Below are 16,186 nucleotides of genomic sequence, written 5' to 3' on the forward strand. Positions count from 1 at the left end.
TTTGTTAAGTTACAACTATTTGGTTCTGACATATCCTGCTTTGTTTAGTCGACGCCATTGCTTGTTTCTTGTACACTATCCCACACTGATTTCTTTTCTGTAAATAAATCCAGCGTTTTCTTACTTACATGTTTTGTTCATCAAGATCTCGTGGCTTTATGTAGTAGGGATGTATAGTTGAGCCAGTGTTTGAGTAACGTTGATGTTTTTGAATTCTGAAGCTCTAGTACACTTCCTTTTTCTGTTTCTGCACTCTATCTAATACTGATTGAAATTGTTTTGTTTAATCATGTGGCATTTCCCCTTCATATTTTTTTCTTTTAGAGCTGGTTGGTGTTCAAAAGTTATGTAGTAGTTGTGTCAACCCGTGAGGTCTCTGGATCATCTTACTTACATGTATTGTTCAGTTACAACTGGTTGGTAATCTGACATATCCGTTGTTGTCCGTCAAACCTTATTGTACTGTTTCTGTACACTACCTGATTCCATCCATCCATCCATTATCTGCACCGCTTATCCTCAGTAGGGTCGCGGGGGTGCTGGAGCCCATGCCAGCTGTCTTCCGGCAGTGGGCAGGGGACACCCTGAACTGGTTGCCAGCCAGTCGCAGGGCACACAGAGACAGACAACTCACTCGCTCATTCACACCTAGGGACAATTTGAAAAGGCCAATTAACATGACATGCATGTTTTTGGAGCGTGGGAGGAAACCGAAGTGCCCGGAGGAAACACACGCAAGCATGGGGAGAACATGCAAACTCCACACAGGAAGGTTCGATCTCATGACCTCAGAACTGTGCCGCACACGTGCTAACCACTGCGCCGCCAAGCTGCCTGATCACGATTCCTTTAATGTTTCCTTTTCCTTTTATGTTTTGCTTTGTTTGAGCTGGTTGGTGATGGAAAGCTATGTCGTCATTGTGTCCACATGTGAATATGTTTCCTGCGTACATTCTTTTCATGTATTGTTCAGTTACAACTAGTTGTTATTCTGACATATCCCACTTCGTCAAGTCAAGTCATGTTTATTTGTATAGCCCTTAATCACAAGGAGTCTCAAAGCGCTGAACAGACTATTGCAAACTACAGATTATTATGACACCACCCCATGATCTAAAACCTACATGAGGGCAAGGAAAAACTCAAAACCTCAGCATGAGGAAAATGAAGAAACCTTGAGAAAGGGGGCTGCACATAAGGTAATCCCCCTTCCAGGATGACCATGCTACAATGGATATTGCAATAAAAAAACAATAAAATCAAAAATGAATTATACCGGAGCAGGATACCGGACAGGATGGGAGGGGACCGATACTGAATACACGAGCAGGACACTGAACAGGACGGGACCGATACTGGATACCGTATAGGACAGGACAAACGGGATCGACACCGGATACACGAGCAGGATACCGGACAGGACAGACGGGATCGATATTGAATACACGAACAAGATACCGGGTCAAAATGCAAGTCTTGCAAGTGCAGAGGTTCGTTGACGGACTGACTAGGAGTGAATGGGAGCACTGAGTCTAAATAGGAGGGGAGCCAATCAAGCAACGAGCAGCAGCTGGCGCCAAACGAGCGGCCCCAGGTGAGGGCAATGGGCAATCGTGACAGTAGCATTAATAAACAATACACAGATATCGTCAATATGAAATATAAGTCATTCATAAGCTAGAGAAGTGTGTTTTAAGCCTTGATTTAAACAGTTCCACTCCATCAACTACACTTTTTTGTTCTTTTTCTGTACACTTTCTGGCACCGATTCCTTTTTCTGAAATAAATCCTTGAAAAAGAAATTTTGTATTTGTTTATGAGAACGTGACTTCTGACCCTTATGCCTTGGTCAAACTTTGACAAAATAAAGAGGATTTTTAATTCCAAAAGATGCATAAGTTTGCTGGAGTCTTTTTCAAAAACTTTCAAATGGGTCATTCCGACAAAAACTGGAGGCTGAAATCACCCCGCTAATGTATTCCGCAGTCAACTCCGGCCAAGGCCCCCGCCACAATAAAAGAGTGTGAGAGAGACAGCTTGATTTAAAGTGCGATGCATTCTCCATGTAATGAACAGCTCCACATTTCCTCTTCTCTGTAAATATTTGATGCAGCGGAATGATTTTGGGGGGGAAAAAAGTCGTATTTAAACCCTCCGATCCTCACTCTCACCCTTGTCCTCTTCCCATGTAAATAAGCCCCCCCCCCCTTCAAAGAAACCCCTCAGTGAGGGGAGTTTAAAGACCTGACACTGTCTTCCCCGTTTCCCCGGCAACCGGACTACACTGTGGAGGCCTCTTCTTGTCTTTTGAGTTCAGGAGAGAGAGAAAAAATCGAGAAAACCCAAATAAAACGATGACATCACAACTATTTTGCAGAAAAAAATGGATGATGATTATAGCACATACACGTCAAGTAAAAAAAAAAAGAAAAACGGAGAGGAAGGAGGAGAGAGGCCCCCGGGGGGCCTGAATGGGGCATTGTAGGAGGACAGTGGGCACACTGGGCAGCGAGACAGAGAACACTAACTCACAGATGATGCCAGAGAGTCTGAAAAACACCCACACGGGGGCCACAATGGCAAACTTCATCGCTCCACTTGGCCCCTTGTGAATACGCACACCAACACACACACACATTCGCACACAATGGCAGCCTGGCTAAGATGTTGTGTTATTCGGGAAATTCTGCACACTGAATTCCTTCAGTGGCGCTTTGAACAAGGGCCTCCGGTGGGGACGAGGGGATGGAGGTGATGTCAAAAGCGTGCACGTACGGGAGCGTGCGTGTGGTCTTTCTGTGTGTTGCATCACGGGGGGAACAAAAAAGGTAAAGCATAAAATGACCCAATTTCTGCAAGTGATTTGACATAAATCGAGTTCTTTATTAAAAGTATATTTTATATTTTTTTAGTGCATTTCTTTGCACAAAATGACCCGATTTGTGCAGGTAGTTTTGAAAACACAATTTGTTAATGCCACCTTTATTGCAACCTAGTCATCTTTTTATTCGACTTTTATTTTATATTATTCTTTGATTATTTTATATGTGGGCAGCACGGCGGCGCAGTGGTTAGCGCTTGTGCGGCACAGTTCATGTCATGGGAACCTATCGTGGGTTCAAATCCAGCTCCAGACTTTCTGTGCGGAGTTTGTATGTTCTCCCCGTGCTTGCGTGGGTTTCCTCCGGGCACTCCGGTTTCCTCCCACATTCCAAAGACATGCATTTCAGGTGAATTGGCCGGTCCAAATTGTCCCTAGGTGTGAATGAGCGATTGAGTTGTCTGTCCCTGTGTGCCCTGCAATTGGCTGGTAACCAGTTCAGGGTGTTCCCTGCCCACTGCCCGATGATTGCTGGGATGGGCTCCAGCCCCCCGCGACCCTAATGAGGATAAGCGGTACGGCTAATGAGATGAGAATCTCATTAGCCGTACCGCTTATCCTCATTAGGGTCGCGGGGGAGATTTTATATGTTGTATTTAATTTTATTGTTTGTTAATGCAACATCCATTGCAGCCTGGTCATTCTGGAAGGGGAATTACCTCATGTACGGTCCCTTCTCAAGGTTTCATCATTTTACTCATGTTGTGGTTTTTGAGTTTTTCCTTGCCCTCGTGTAGGTTTTAGATCAGGGGATGGTGTAATATTAGTCCGTGGTTTGCCATAGTCTGTGGTCTGTGCAGCCTTTTGAGACACCTTGTGAATAAACAAGACTTAACTTGACTTTTAGAAACAATTTTTAACATAAAATTATCAAATGTTGGCGTAGTAAAAAAAGATTGAAATTAATTATTCTTAACATAATTTATATATGTATATACATATACATATACACACACACACACACATATATATATATATATATATATATATATATATATATATATATAAATATAAATTCTCAGAATTTATGTCAGTTTGAACTATACGTTTTCTGTCTTTTTTAGACATAGTTTTATAATTTTTCGAACAATGGCTTTGCATAAAACAATCCAAATTTACGGGGGTAATTTGACACAATTTGAATGTTTTTAAACATATTTTTGATAATTTTTCAGGCATCTTTTTGGAGGGATCAAATGACTAAGTTTCGGGGGTCTTTCAAACTACATTGAAAATTTTTTCCAAGCATAATTCAAAAAGAAAATTGTAAGTATTTTTTTTAACAAAACGACCCAATTTGTGTAGTTAATTAAAGTGAATTGATTATTTTTTCAAACATGATTTTTACATTAAATGATCCTGATTTTTGTTGTTCCCAATAATTATCATTATTTTTCCAACATAATTTTATACTTGTTTAAATTCAAGTTATATTTATTTGTATAGGCCTTAATTACAAAAACTCTCAAAATGTACCCATATATGTATGGAGAAAAAGAAGGGGAGAGAGCGAGAGATAGAGAGAGAGCAAGAGAGAGAGAGAGAAAGAGAGGGATAGAGAGAGAGACACGTTTATTTAATTTCATTTTTGTACATAGAATGACCACGTTTTGGGGTAAGCGAAATAAAAATTAGGTGTGTACTACATGCAGCACGGCGGCGCAGTGGTTAGCGCGTGTGCAGCACAGTTCTGAGGTCATGGGAACGAACCTCTTGTGTGGAGTTTGCATGTTCTCCCTGCGTTTCAGGTTAATTGGCCGGTCCAAATTGTCCTTCGGTGTGAATGAGCGAGTGAGTTGTCTGTCCCTGTGTGCCCTGCGACTGGCTGGCAACCAGTTCAGGGTGTCCCCTGCCCACTGCCCGAAGACGGCTGAGATGGGCGACCCTACTGAGGATAAGAGGTTCAGCTAATGGATGGATGGATGTGTACTACATCAAAGCAAGGAGATGAGGAGAGCTGCGTTGAATTAAGTGTAACTACATAGGGGTAGTTTGTTTCTAAATGTGAATGAAAAAAATATGAAAATGTCAAATAAATATCTAATATTCCACCCGCCAACCCGGGATTTCAATAAAGACGTGAAAAAAAATCTAAAGGCATGTTGCATGTTCCTTATTGTTAACTCTCTGGCGGCCTTTAGTGCATATAATATGAACTACATGCTCTGCCTGAAGCTCTATTGATGTTTTAAGGTGAAGTCTCCAAAACAAAAATAAGAAGAAGTGAGAAGAACAAAAAACAATTCTACGAGAATTAAGTGATAAATGAAATGAAATAAAAAAGGACAAAAAAAATAGATGATTATGGTTATTAAATTTTCAGCAACTGCCGTAGTTAGCCCTTAACTAACGTAAAGCTGAGGCAGAAGTTAAGGCTCATTTGGTTATCCCTAAAAAGTGTGTAAACGTCTTCTGAAGCGAACTTGATAAAGTCGTAATGTAAAATATTGCAACTCGCACACTTTTGTTTTTATATTATAAATTCCATCCCTTTTAACCCTCCCTCTCGCGTTTTGTAACGACGTCATCTAACAGCATCGCTTTACGGCAAGAGCGTGCTGCTCTATGTGGAGGTCAAGGGAAAGCTATAACCGCCGATTTAAAACACGAACATGATAATTTTTTTGTGAATTGTTTCTTTTTATTTAAAAATACACCTTTAGAATACGATAGTGTTGTTATTAAATTGGACGCCAGTAGAGAACTATATAATCGTCGTCGTTGCATCATCGCTACTTAAGAAGCAAGGACTATTCTTTTCCATCTTTTTATTTTTAAATTTACATCATTTTTTGAAAACATGGACAACAATTCTCAAAATCCTGGGGGGCTTAAAGCGAGTCTTGGGGGTCTGTTCGGTGGTGGGGCACCGGAATATTCTAACACGGAGCTTGCCGGTGTTCCATGTATGTAGCCTTGCATTTTAGCTTAGCAGCTAACAATCTAGCAATGCATAAGTGAGTGCTGCATGCTTCATCTTTTATTGATGTTTTCTTTATTATAGTGACTGGAATGAGCCCCCTATCACCTTATCTCAACGTCGACCCTCGTTACCTGATTCAGGTAAGGTAGAAAATAATTTATGCAGTAACTGGGCTGAGACCTCACTGTCTTAAACTTTTGGAGGCCTTCATGCTGATGTAAACTCAAAAGGAAATTCTCATGTTTATAGATCAGGGGTCTCAAACTCGATTTACTTGGGGCGGACAGAGCTAGGGTCTGAGTGAAGTTGGGCCAAATAGGGTTTTCTACAAAAAAATCTTATAAAACATTGTATGTGTCGCCCCTTTCAAAATGGGTCTTTATTTTCCTCATGCTGAGGTTATTGAGTTTGTCATTGCCTTCATGTTGGTTTTAGATCAGGGGAGAGTGTAATAATAGTCTTTGCTCAAGGTTTCTTTATTCTCCTCATGCTGAGGTTTTTGAGTTTGTCATTGCCTTCATGTTGGTTTTAGATCAGGGGATGCTTTAAATCAGACTATTATCTGTAGTTTTCAATATGTGGTCTGTGCAGCCCTTACAGATTCCTTGTGATTAAGGGCTATACAAATACACAGGACATGGCTCATGACTTAACTTTTATGATGCACTTCAAACTTAGGTCAGTCTGCAAGCCCTACCTTGTCAATATTTTCTCCCTATCTTAATTTTTTTTAATCTTATTTTATCTTTCACATTTGAATGACAAATTTATCCCGGCGCGTCGTAATTAAAGCGAAGACAATACTAACTTCATAATGGGTGTCCTTTTATTTGTCAGGACACAGACGAATTTATTCTGCCAACTGGCGCTAATAAGACTAGAGGAAGGTTTGAGCTGGCTTTCTTCACCATCGGAGGCTCTTGCATCACAGGTTAATCGATTTTACTTGAGATATGGTTAAAAACGTTGGAGTATATCAAATTTGTGTAACAATTTACATGTATATTTTTTGCAGGGGCTTCTTTCGGCGCTTTGAACGGTCTTAGGATGGGCCTAAAGGAAACCAGAGACATGGCTTGGTCCAAACCGCGAAATGTGCAGTGAGTATGGAGCCTAAGGAAATTGATAACCTCGTTTTAGAAGATCACATGTCAAGACTTGGCCTTTGTTTTGCAAGGATCATCAACATGGTGACAAGACAAGGGGCTTCTTGGGCCAACACATTAGGATCAGTAGGTGAGCCTCACTGCCAACTGTCTGAACAAATTCTTTGATGTAGGGGGCGCTGACATTTGATTTGTCGTCTCAGCTTTGTTGTACAGCGCCTTCGGTGTGGTGATCGAGAAGGTCCGAGGAGCTGAGGACGACATCAACACAGTTGTCGCCGGTACCATGACCGGGATGCTCTTCAAAGCAGCCGGTATGTATTTGTTAAATGTGAATTTTAATTGTTGAATAAATACCGGTATTTATTTCATATAAATAAAACACTATTCATTCAAATTTACAAATGTGCAAAAACAAATGTACTTTCTCATAAACATGATTTTATGCCTGGAAATCCGGAACGATATGATACAACTTGAAGAAGCTGTCGTGTTTGGCTGCCATCTTGCTTCTACATATGCCCGAATGAGTACTATGCCAAGCTAGCTTGTTCCGGTTGGTGCTTTTAGCTGGCAACTGGGAATTAATGCATACAGCTTACCCCAAATATGATGGTTTCTCAGTCCCATGATTTAGGCATCATCCACTTCATGTTTCCACGGTTTTCTTCTTTAGCTTCTCGTATTAGCCACTTGGCTGCAGGCTATGGCTCACCACTTGTTTCGATTGTTTTTGTTAGATGCTTTGTGTGAATAGATTGTACTGGCCCATTTTGTAGCTTTCCCTGCTAGCCGCTTGAGTGAGCCACTGGCTGAATTTCATCCATGCTCAACTGAGCAAATATGAAAGTAAGCTTCGGAATTTTGCTAAGTAGTATCCTTCGGGCTTCTGTAGTGCATATGTTTTAGCTCTATTCTAAGCTACAATGACCTCTAGTGGTGAATTATTACACACTGTCACTTTAGTATGTAGACTTTTGATTTCAACTGAGTGTTCTTTGGCAGGTGGTCTGAAAGGTGTCGCCCGCGGAGGCCTAGCTGGTCTGGCGCTGTCCAGTGCCTACGCCCTTTACAACAACTGGGACCACCTAACCGGATCGTCATCACCCTCCTCCTCTCGACTTTACTAATTTTCACCGTATCATGCTACTTTTTCCTCTGACATTCAGGCTAAACTATTTCCAGGCGGGAATGAGCAGACTCATTTAATGATGGACTTTGCCTTACAGTCAGTGTTATTCGTGTATTTATTTTATGATCATCATCATCATAAACTGTACTACAAGGAGAAGATGTCGTGCGATGTGATAAATCACAAAGGAATACCGTTAAAGGTTTTATTTTGTAAACAGTGTCAGTGCAAGAAAAAGTCCCGAATGCGTGTGGCCTCTATCCATGGCACGTATGCGCCGGTCCGGGTGAAAACGCTCGGCTTGTTCTGCACCGTGCAGCCGATGGGGCCGAAACTGACCACGCCGTGGACCTCCCAACGCTCCCGTCCCAGCTGGCATAAGAGCGGACCGCCTGAGTCCCCCTGAAAAGACAGCCATTGATGTCCTGATTGACATCCCTCCGTGCCCGAAACCAACCTGACAGGCGGCGGGCGGATCCTCCGTGTCCCGGAAGCCGGCGCAGATCATGGAGTCTCGCACGCGATCTCCCCAATATTTCTTCTGCCGACAGGTTTTGAAGTCAATGATGGGGAGGCGGGCTTGGTTGAGGGCGTCTGACAAGGAAACATTCTCCTTCCCACCTAGAGGGTTTCAATCAATTGTCATGACTGCTTGCTTTTCTTCTTCCCAAATGTTAGAAATAAAATATGCCACATGTTACTATGTTCCAAAGTTGACTTATTTGTGTAGGAAGTAAATGACTCATAAGTATTGTGATGTTTTTATTAAGAAAATATGTCAACAGTATGATTAAATATCAGACATGGGGACTTGAGACTTAGTGACTTGGACTCGAGTCGACTCGAGTCGCTGTTTTTATGACTTGTGACTTGACTTGGACTTGGCAATCTAAGACTCGGGACTTGACTTGTGACTTGACTTGCCCAAGAAAAAAATACTTGGGACTTACTTGGGACTTGAAGGTGAAGACTTGAGACTTACTTGAGACTTGCACATGTGTGACTTGGTCCCATGTCTGCTATTCACCCTTTGCACGGTACGTCACTTTGCATTCCCCGGAAGTATGGGCGCCATGACAGACGGCTAAAGCACTTGAGCAGATGGCAGTTGAATAAGCAGTTGAGTTGAAACAGATATCAATAACCATCACAGAAGAATATAACAATGATTCTTTATGATGGTGATTTCTTGCTGTGCAGTGCAAGGTTCTAAGCCCAGTCTGGCATTTTATCATATCCCTTTTGATGAAGACTGAAGACAGCAATGGATAACTGAAATCACTCGGAGGGATTGGCAGCATTAATAGTACCCCAGGATGTGCTGCATATCTTTTACCAGGTACATTTTATGTCTTTCCCAGTGAAAGATTTTATACATTTGACTATGAAGGATTTTATACGATTCACTCATAATGCGATGAAGATCTTCACTGAGGAGGCTTTAGTTCAATGACAGGTCACGCTGTTCCAAATGCAGAATATTTTGTCTAGTTCTGTTGATCACAGGACATTGACGGAGGTTGGCAGGCGTTGTTTTGAGAAACGCTTGGTGTTGTTTTGAGTACCCCAGACATCGGGACGCTCTTCTACGAGATGGTGAAGCCCAGGGGGCTTCCTTGGCACGCCCATGGGTGGAGTCGGCACACCATTATGCGGGGAGAAGATGGCCAATAGGATAAAGCTAAAGGACTTGAGAAAAAGGCTGCCCATAGACTCAAACATCACTAATTCGGCCGTTTTCGATGAAGTACACTTAGTTGAATTGTTAATGAAATTAAATCTGCCCCGTGTGGAAATGTCGGCTTCCTGTTCATCTTTTCCTTCAGGAAACGAGCGCACATAAATTGTTGGGTGAATGTAGGTTGTGTTTGGTTAATGGAGTCAGATAACTAATCCGAACAATTTGGTAAACGGTACATTTTGATATTTAATTCCCAACACCAGCAAATTTGTTTTAAGTTGGTAGGACAGTCAATGTAGCTACCGATAAGTTAGCTTGTGCTACTGTAGCTGAGTCGATTTAAGATTGATGGCACCCTGGAAACAAAATCATAGCATACACAGCTAAGGTTATTGTCTTACCTTTGCCATTATGAGGCGCTTCCTCGACAACACAGCAACGTGTATTGGTGAGAACTAGTAAACATTCAGACTTTTATAAGCTTTTAGATCAGCACTGATGTATGTGGATACTCCATTCACAATATATTGGTACAGATCGTGTAGACCAGGGGTGTCAAACTCATTTTAACCCGGGGGCCACACGATAGAACAAACATTCTGTTGGGGTCCGGACTAGTAGATTAAAGAGAAAGAAAAAGGTAGATAATTAATTAAGAGAAAGACGGAGGGTAAAGGAGAGAGGGCGGGACAAAGAAAGAAAGAGAGGGAGAGAGCGTGAGAAACAAGAGATAAAAAGTCGTGAGAGAGGGGGAAAAGAAAGGGAGAGGAAGAAAGAAATCAAAAGAGAAATAGAAAGACAGAAGGAGAGAAAAGAGAAAAGAAAGCGCAAAGGGTAGAAAGAAAGAGAAAAGAGAGAAAAGGAAAAAAGGAAGTTAGAGCAAAAGAAGTTAAAAAGACACAGAGAGAGAAAGAGACAAAGAGCAACAATGGAAGAGAAAGAAAGAGACACAAAGAGTGAAAGAGACAGAGACAGAGAGTGGGAGAAAAGGGATGGAAAAGAGGGAGAGAGAAAGAGAGAGAGAGAGAGAAAGAAAGAAATCCAAAGAGAAATAGAAAGACAGAAGGAGAGAAAAGAGAAAAGAAAGTGAAAAAGGGTAGGAAGAGAGAAAAAGAAAAGAGAGAAAAGGAAAAAAGGAAGTTAGGGCAAAAGAAGTTAAAAAAGACACAGAGAGAGAGAGAAAGAGACAAAGAGCAACAAAGGAAGAAAAAAAGAGAGACACAGAGAGTGAAAGAGACAGAGTGGGAGAAAAGGGGTAGAAAAGAGAGAGAGGAAAAATGGTGGAAAAGAGAGAGAGAGAGAGAGAGAAATACAAGCACAGTGTCTCTGTGAGAGGCACCTGGCTTGGCAACATCAAGTTGACATATTTCAACCTGCAGCTTGTTTTTCTCTTGCGCTTCTCTGAGTGTTGTCTCGCGGGCCGGATTCAATCCCTTAGCGGGCCTGATCTGGCCCGCGGGCCGCCCCTTTGACAACTGTGGTGTAGACTAAAGTCAGGCAGACTGGATAATTTGATCAGATCTTTGAATATGTCAGGAGGAAGACGTTATGGGTTGGTAGCTAGCCCTGCTATGCTCAGTTCCTCTAAATAGCACTCTTTGTGCTTTCCGACAAGGGGACCCGCTTCATCGAACAGCTGCACAATATTCATTTGACTAATCACTGCCAATGGTGTTGAATAACATAGTTTTTTTATTGTTGTTTACCGTTTACTGGCCTCACTCACGGGATGTAACGTTTACTGGGTTTACTGCCGTCTGTCATGGCGTCGTCACGTGTAGTTTAATGAATTACAAATAATGGTCACTTTTTCCTTTTCTAGAATTGAGAGTACACTGTATGGTCGAGTAGAGCCTCGGGATACCATGTCCTCTCTTTATGACATGTTTTATTTTGCAGTGTGGAATATATATTTTTTTCCATAATTCACACTTCAGAACTGATTCATGTTATCTCCAAGGGGTTTACTGGGTCTATATGGTTAACTCTTTTATTTAAAACCTCAGTTTAGACAAAAGTAGCGATCGTCTGTGCTGCCCTTTGTGATTAAGGGCTACAAAAATAAACATGACTTGACTATTCTACTGACTTAAATCCTTTTGACTGTGTGACGTCCCCCGTGACTCACCCCGGGTGTCACCCCAGCCGGTCACCCAGCAATAGTGTCCTGGCTTGAGGCTGGTCTGCTTGCGCGGCAGGCAGGCGTAGCGGACAAATTCGGACGGCAGAATGTCTGCGGCGGCCTTCACCAACGCAATGTCGTAATCCAGCTCTGTGTACGCCGGGTAGCGGAAGTTCTCGTGCCGGTAGATGCGCCTGACGGGGAAAACCATCTCGTACGCTTCCGGGCGCTTCAGTCGGTGCTTGCCCAGGACGATCCTCCAGGAGCCGGCGTCCTCGACCTTGCCCCTGAAAAAGACTTTATAACTTCTGTCGTAATTTGCTTATATTGATTTTCTTCTTAGGCTTACTTTTGGAAGCAGTGAGCTGCAGTAAGGATCCAGTTCTTATGGATCAGTGTTCCTCCACACACGTGGATGTAATGTTTGCTACCTCTGGGGCGTACCTGAAAAAAAAAAAATCACGCTAAAGATTCCCTCCGTAACCCCCTTTAAAAAGCGAGTAAAGAAATCAATAAAATACATCATAACCAGTGTTGGTAGCCAGTCTTTTGCAATGGCTCACTTCAGGCAGAACATACACGCCAGTGTCGAGGACAGATAGAACCTGTGATTATCATAGCAATCGATGGAAAACCAAATGTCTACTTTTCTTTCTTTTGACTCCACCCAGTGACGGTGTCATTCACAAAGGAGAAAAGACCCAGTTCTAAGGTTTTGGGAACCTCCTGTGTGGGTTCAAATCCAGCTACCGGACTTCCTGTGCGGAGTTTGTATGTTCTCCCCGTGCTTGCGTGGGTTTCCTTCGGGCACTCCAGTTTTCTCCCACGTTCCAAAGACATGCATTTCAGGTGGATTGGCCGGTCCAAGTTGTCCCTAGGTGTGAATGAGCGAGCGAGTTGTCTGTCCCTGTGTGCCCTGCGATTGGCTGGCAACCAGTTCAGGGTGTCCCCTGCCCACTGCCCGATGATTGCTGGGATGGGCTCCAGCACCCCCGCGACCCTATTGAGCATAAGCGGTGCAGCTAATGAGATGAGATGATATATATATAATGTATTCGGCCTTTTCCAAAGACCTTTTTTTCACTCCCAAGATAATTCCTCAATTCTTTGGATGATTGAAAATCTCGGTAATCCAAGTGGCGAGCTACCCAACACCAGGCCAACACCAGGAATCCAACAAGAATCTGATTGCTCATAGGGCTCCACATTAAGGATGTGATTCATCATAGAGCTTCACATCAGGGTTGAAGCAGGAATTGGATTACTCCTTTGATCTTGACTGTGGACTCGTGAACTTTGAGGAACCAGTTATACTCATGGATTTGGTACTCCCTGAATTGGATAACGTTGCCATTGTTAGGATCCAGAGTGCCATTCTTGACCACACCTGCTGCCCATTATTCACACTTGCCGGTCATCAGTGGCTTTGTATAAGCCTTTGATTGGGGACTTGACAAGTTTCATAATCATAAAATCTTTTTTTTGCTCGGAAGGGCACTAGATTGGTACCCCCGCGATCCATTATCCCCCATCACATTTTGCTGAGAGCAGGGCAGGCAGAGAGCATTTTTTTCTGATTAGGGCTGCTCAAGCGTGCCATTGTAGCCCGCCAAAAATGAATGGATCTGTTTTGGCCGTATTCTATTATCTCAGATCGTGTATTGCTGCGAGCATGGTTTTGCAGAGCAGATTTTTGTCAAGCCCGGCATCTCTTTTTTGCCTTTCTGACCACCAAAGACTGAACTGCACTCATGGAGCCCTGGCCCATTATCCCCCGTTGTATTCTGCAGATAGCGGTGACCGGCAAAGTGTATTTTTTTATTTACATTCAGGCCACTGAAATGAAATGTTCTATTGTGGCCCCATTCTGCTATGTCTGTTTGACTATTGCTGAGAGCTTGGGCTGGCAAAATGTATTTCTTTCTTTAATTTAGGTTGCTGAAGCATGTCAGTGTGGCCCGCCAAAAATGAACAGCACTGTTTTAGACACGATATATCATCCTGAATCGACTATTGCTGCAAGTGGGGTCCAAGAGATTTTGAGATAAACTCGTTTTATGTGTGGCTGCTTTTTTTTAAGTTCTTTTTGCCCGAAATAAACAGCACCCGTGTGGCCGCGATCCATATTCCCCAGCCGACTATTTCTTTAAGGGGCGTTGGAAGAGTGCTTAAAATCGGTGGGAGCTAGCTATCGTGGTGGGTTCTGGTCCCGTTAAGTGCTTATACCTGAGGGATTACGGTACTACTGATATTTCTTACCACATAATATTTTGTTTAAATATAATACATTATTATTCTATATGCAAATGTAAAAATATACATTTGCCCCCGTCCTGATTTCTATATTTTTTGCATATGTATCACTCACAAAGTTTTCAGATCTCAGTTTTAATCTCACAGAGACAATCCAAGAAAATACAAAATGCTGTTTTAAATATTGATTCAATTTATTAAGGCACAAAAAATCCAAGCCACCTGGCCTTATGTGAAAAAAGTAATTGTCCCCTGTACTTAATAAGGATTTGGGCCACCCTTGGCAGGTATAACAAAATAAAATGTTTATGATAATTGGTAATGAGTCTTTCACAACACTGTGAATGAATTTTGGCCCACTCTTCTTTGCAAAATTGTTTCAAATCTGCCATATTGTAGAGATTTCTAGCATGAACTGCTTGTTTAAAGTCACACAACAGCATCATAATTGGATTTAAATCCAGACTTTTGACTTGGCCACTCCTGAATCTTCATGTAGTTTACATTGATTCATTCAGAGCTGGACTTGCAGGTGTGTTTCGGATCGTTGTCCTTCTGCATGATACAAGAGCAGTGCTTGAGTTTGAGGGGACGAACTGATGGCCGGATGTTCTCCTTCAGGATCTTCTGGTAAACATCAGAATTGATTATTCTGTCAACCACAGCAAGTTGTCGTGGTCTCGAGTTTTGATATTTATGATTTTCCCTAAATAAATGGAATCAAAATTTCAAAACTGCGTTTTGTATTTCCTTGGTTTGATATTAAAATTTGTTTGATGATCTTAAACCTTTGTGAGTGATTAATATGCAAAAAACACAAAAATCCGGAAGGGGCAAAATAATACTCTACGGCACTGTATATGTCTAAATGTACCTGCAGAGAGACCTGCCAGGGCCAGGAATGCGGCCTGGCCTCGTTGCCTGACACGATCCTCTCGACTACACTGGGCTTGAAGTAAGCCGTCCCGCAGTCTTTAGGCCAATCTAGAAGAGAAAAACATGTTATTATCACAATGATTCAAGTCATAGGAGTGTGTATTCTCACCTAGGTGTAACGCCTTGTGCTGTCCGCTGACGTATGTGGCATCGCTCAGTAAAGGCAGCATTGAAAACGCAACACAAAGCGCAACGGCGGCCATCGTAGCCCACAGCAAATGGCCAGAATGCGCGCCACTCCAGGTTTTTATAGTGGCAAATACGCACAATGAGTTGGAGCGCAACTAGGAGCTGGATTGTTCTGCTGTTGTGATGACTTTCCACAAAAAAACAACAACACTTGTACGCTAACATGTCATGGGACATATTATAGTTGCACTGTGACCTTCAAATGACATACAATCAACTACAATGACCACCTATTTTGTACAGACATATTTTTTTAATACTATAAATGTAAAAAAAAATCCAATTTTTTGATATTTTAATATTTATTGTTCATACTTTTTTAAATATTATTATTTATATTTAATGGGCAGCACGGCCAGTTGGTCATGAGATCGAACCGCCTGTGCGGAGTTTTCATGTTCTCCCCGTGCTTGCGTGGGTTTCCTCAATGCACTCCGGTTTCCTCCCACATTCCAAAAACATGCATGTCAGGCCAATTGGCCGGTCCAAATTGGCCCGAGATGTGAATGAGCGAGTGAGTTGTCTGTCTCTGTGTGTCCTGCGACTGGCTGGCAACCAGTTCAGGGTGTCCCCTGCCCAATGCCCAAAGATAGCTAGGATGGGCTCCAGCACCGCCCGCGACCCTACTGAGGATAAGCGGTGCAGATAATGGATGGATGGATTCATATTTAATATATTTTTAACGGGGCGGCACGGCGGCTGGGTGGTTCTAGGGTTCAAGTACAGCTACCATAGCCTCCCCGTGCAGAGTTTGCATGTTCTCCCCATGCCTGCGTGGGTGTCCTCGGGGCACTCAGGTTCCCTCCCACATTCCAAAAACATGCATGTCAAGTTAATTGTCCCTAGGTGTGAATGAGCGAGTGAATTTTCTGAGTTGTCTGTCCCTGTGTACCCTGCGACTGGCTGGCAACCAGTTCAGGGTGTCCCCTGCCCACTGCCCTAAGATAGCTGGGATGGGCTCCA

The 16,186-nt window shown here is 42.6% G+C and overlaps 3 protein-coding genes across 5 annotated transcripts in view; 2 read left to right on the top strand and 1 right to left on the bottom strand.

Moving 5' to 3' along the window:
• Positions 1 to 5,311: 5,311 nt before the first annotated feature.
• timm23a (translocase of inner mitochondrial membrane 23 homolog a (yeast)) lies at positions 5,312 to 8,742 on the top strand. Its single transcript, XM_088323078.1, has 7 exons — positions 5,312 to 5,787; positions 5,886 to 5,944; positions 6,642 to 6,735; positions 6,820 to 6,904; positions 6,982 to 7,040; positions 7,114 to 7,224; positions 7,916 to 8,742. Exons 1-7 carry the CDS (start codon positions 5,682 to 5,684, stop codon positions 8,038 to 8,040), a joined length of 639 nt encoding a protein of 212 aa, XP_088179204.1. The 5' UTR covers positions 5,312 to 5,681; the 3' UTR covers positions 8,041 to 8,742.
• LOC148347236 (elastase-1) lies at positions 8,234 to 15,360 on the bottom strand. The gene is made up of 6 exons (XM_088323077.1): positions 15,144 to 15,360; positions 14,973 to 15,082; positions 12,195 to 12,289; positions 11,852 to 12,132; positions 8,500 to 8,663; positions 8,234 to 8,444 (listed from the first exon to the last, which is right to left on the bottom strand). The coding sequence occupies exons 1-6, from the start codon at positions 15,235 to 15,237 to the stop codon at positions 8,265 to 8,267; spliced, it is 924 nt and encodes a 307-aa protein (XP_088179203.1). The 5' UTR covers positions 15,238 to 15,360; the 3' UTR covers positions 8,234 to 8,264.
• Positions 9,099 to 16,186, top strand: part of syt15 (synaptotagmin XV) — a 28,029-nt gene continuing 20,941 nt past the window's right edge. For 2 of the 3 annotated variants that reach the window (XM_088323075.1, XM_088323074.1), the window contains exon 1: positions 9,115 to 9,381. Coding sequence is in view for 1 of the 3 variants with exons in the window: in XM_088323073.1 (XP_088179199.1) it covers positions 9,359 to 9,381 (23 nt within the window). In the remaining 2 variants the exon portion in view is untranslated. Of the gene's footprint in view, positions 9,382 to 16,186 lie in introns of all 3 variants that reach the window. The other variant, XM_088323073.1, reaches the window with a different exon arrangement.

The sequence above is a fragment of the Urocampus carinirostris genome, chromosome 19 (assembly GCF_059441175.1).
Source record: "Urocampus carinirostris isolate Australia breed hairy pipefish chromosome 19, RoL_Ucar_1.0, whole genome shotgun sequence".
NCBI classification, from domain to species: domain Eukaryota; kingdom Metazoa; phylum Chordata; class Actinopteri; order Syngnathiformes; family Syngnathidae; genus Urocampus; species Urocampus carinirostris.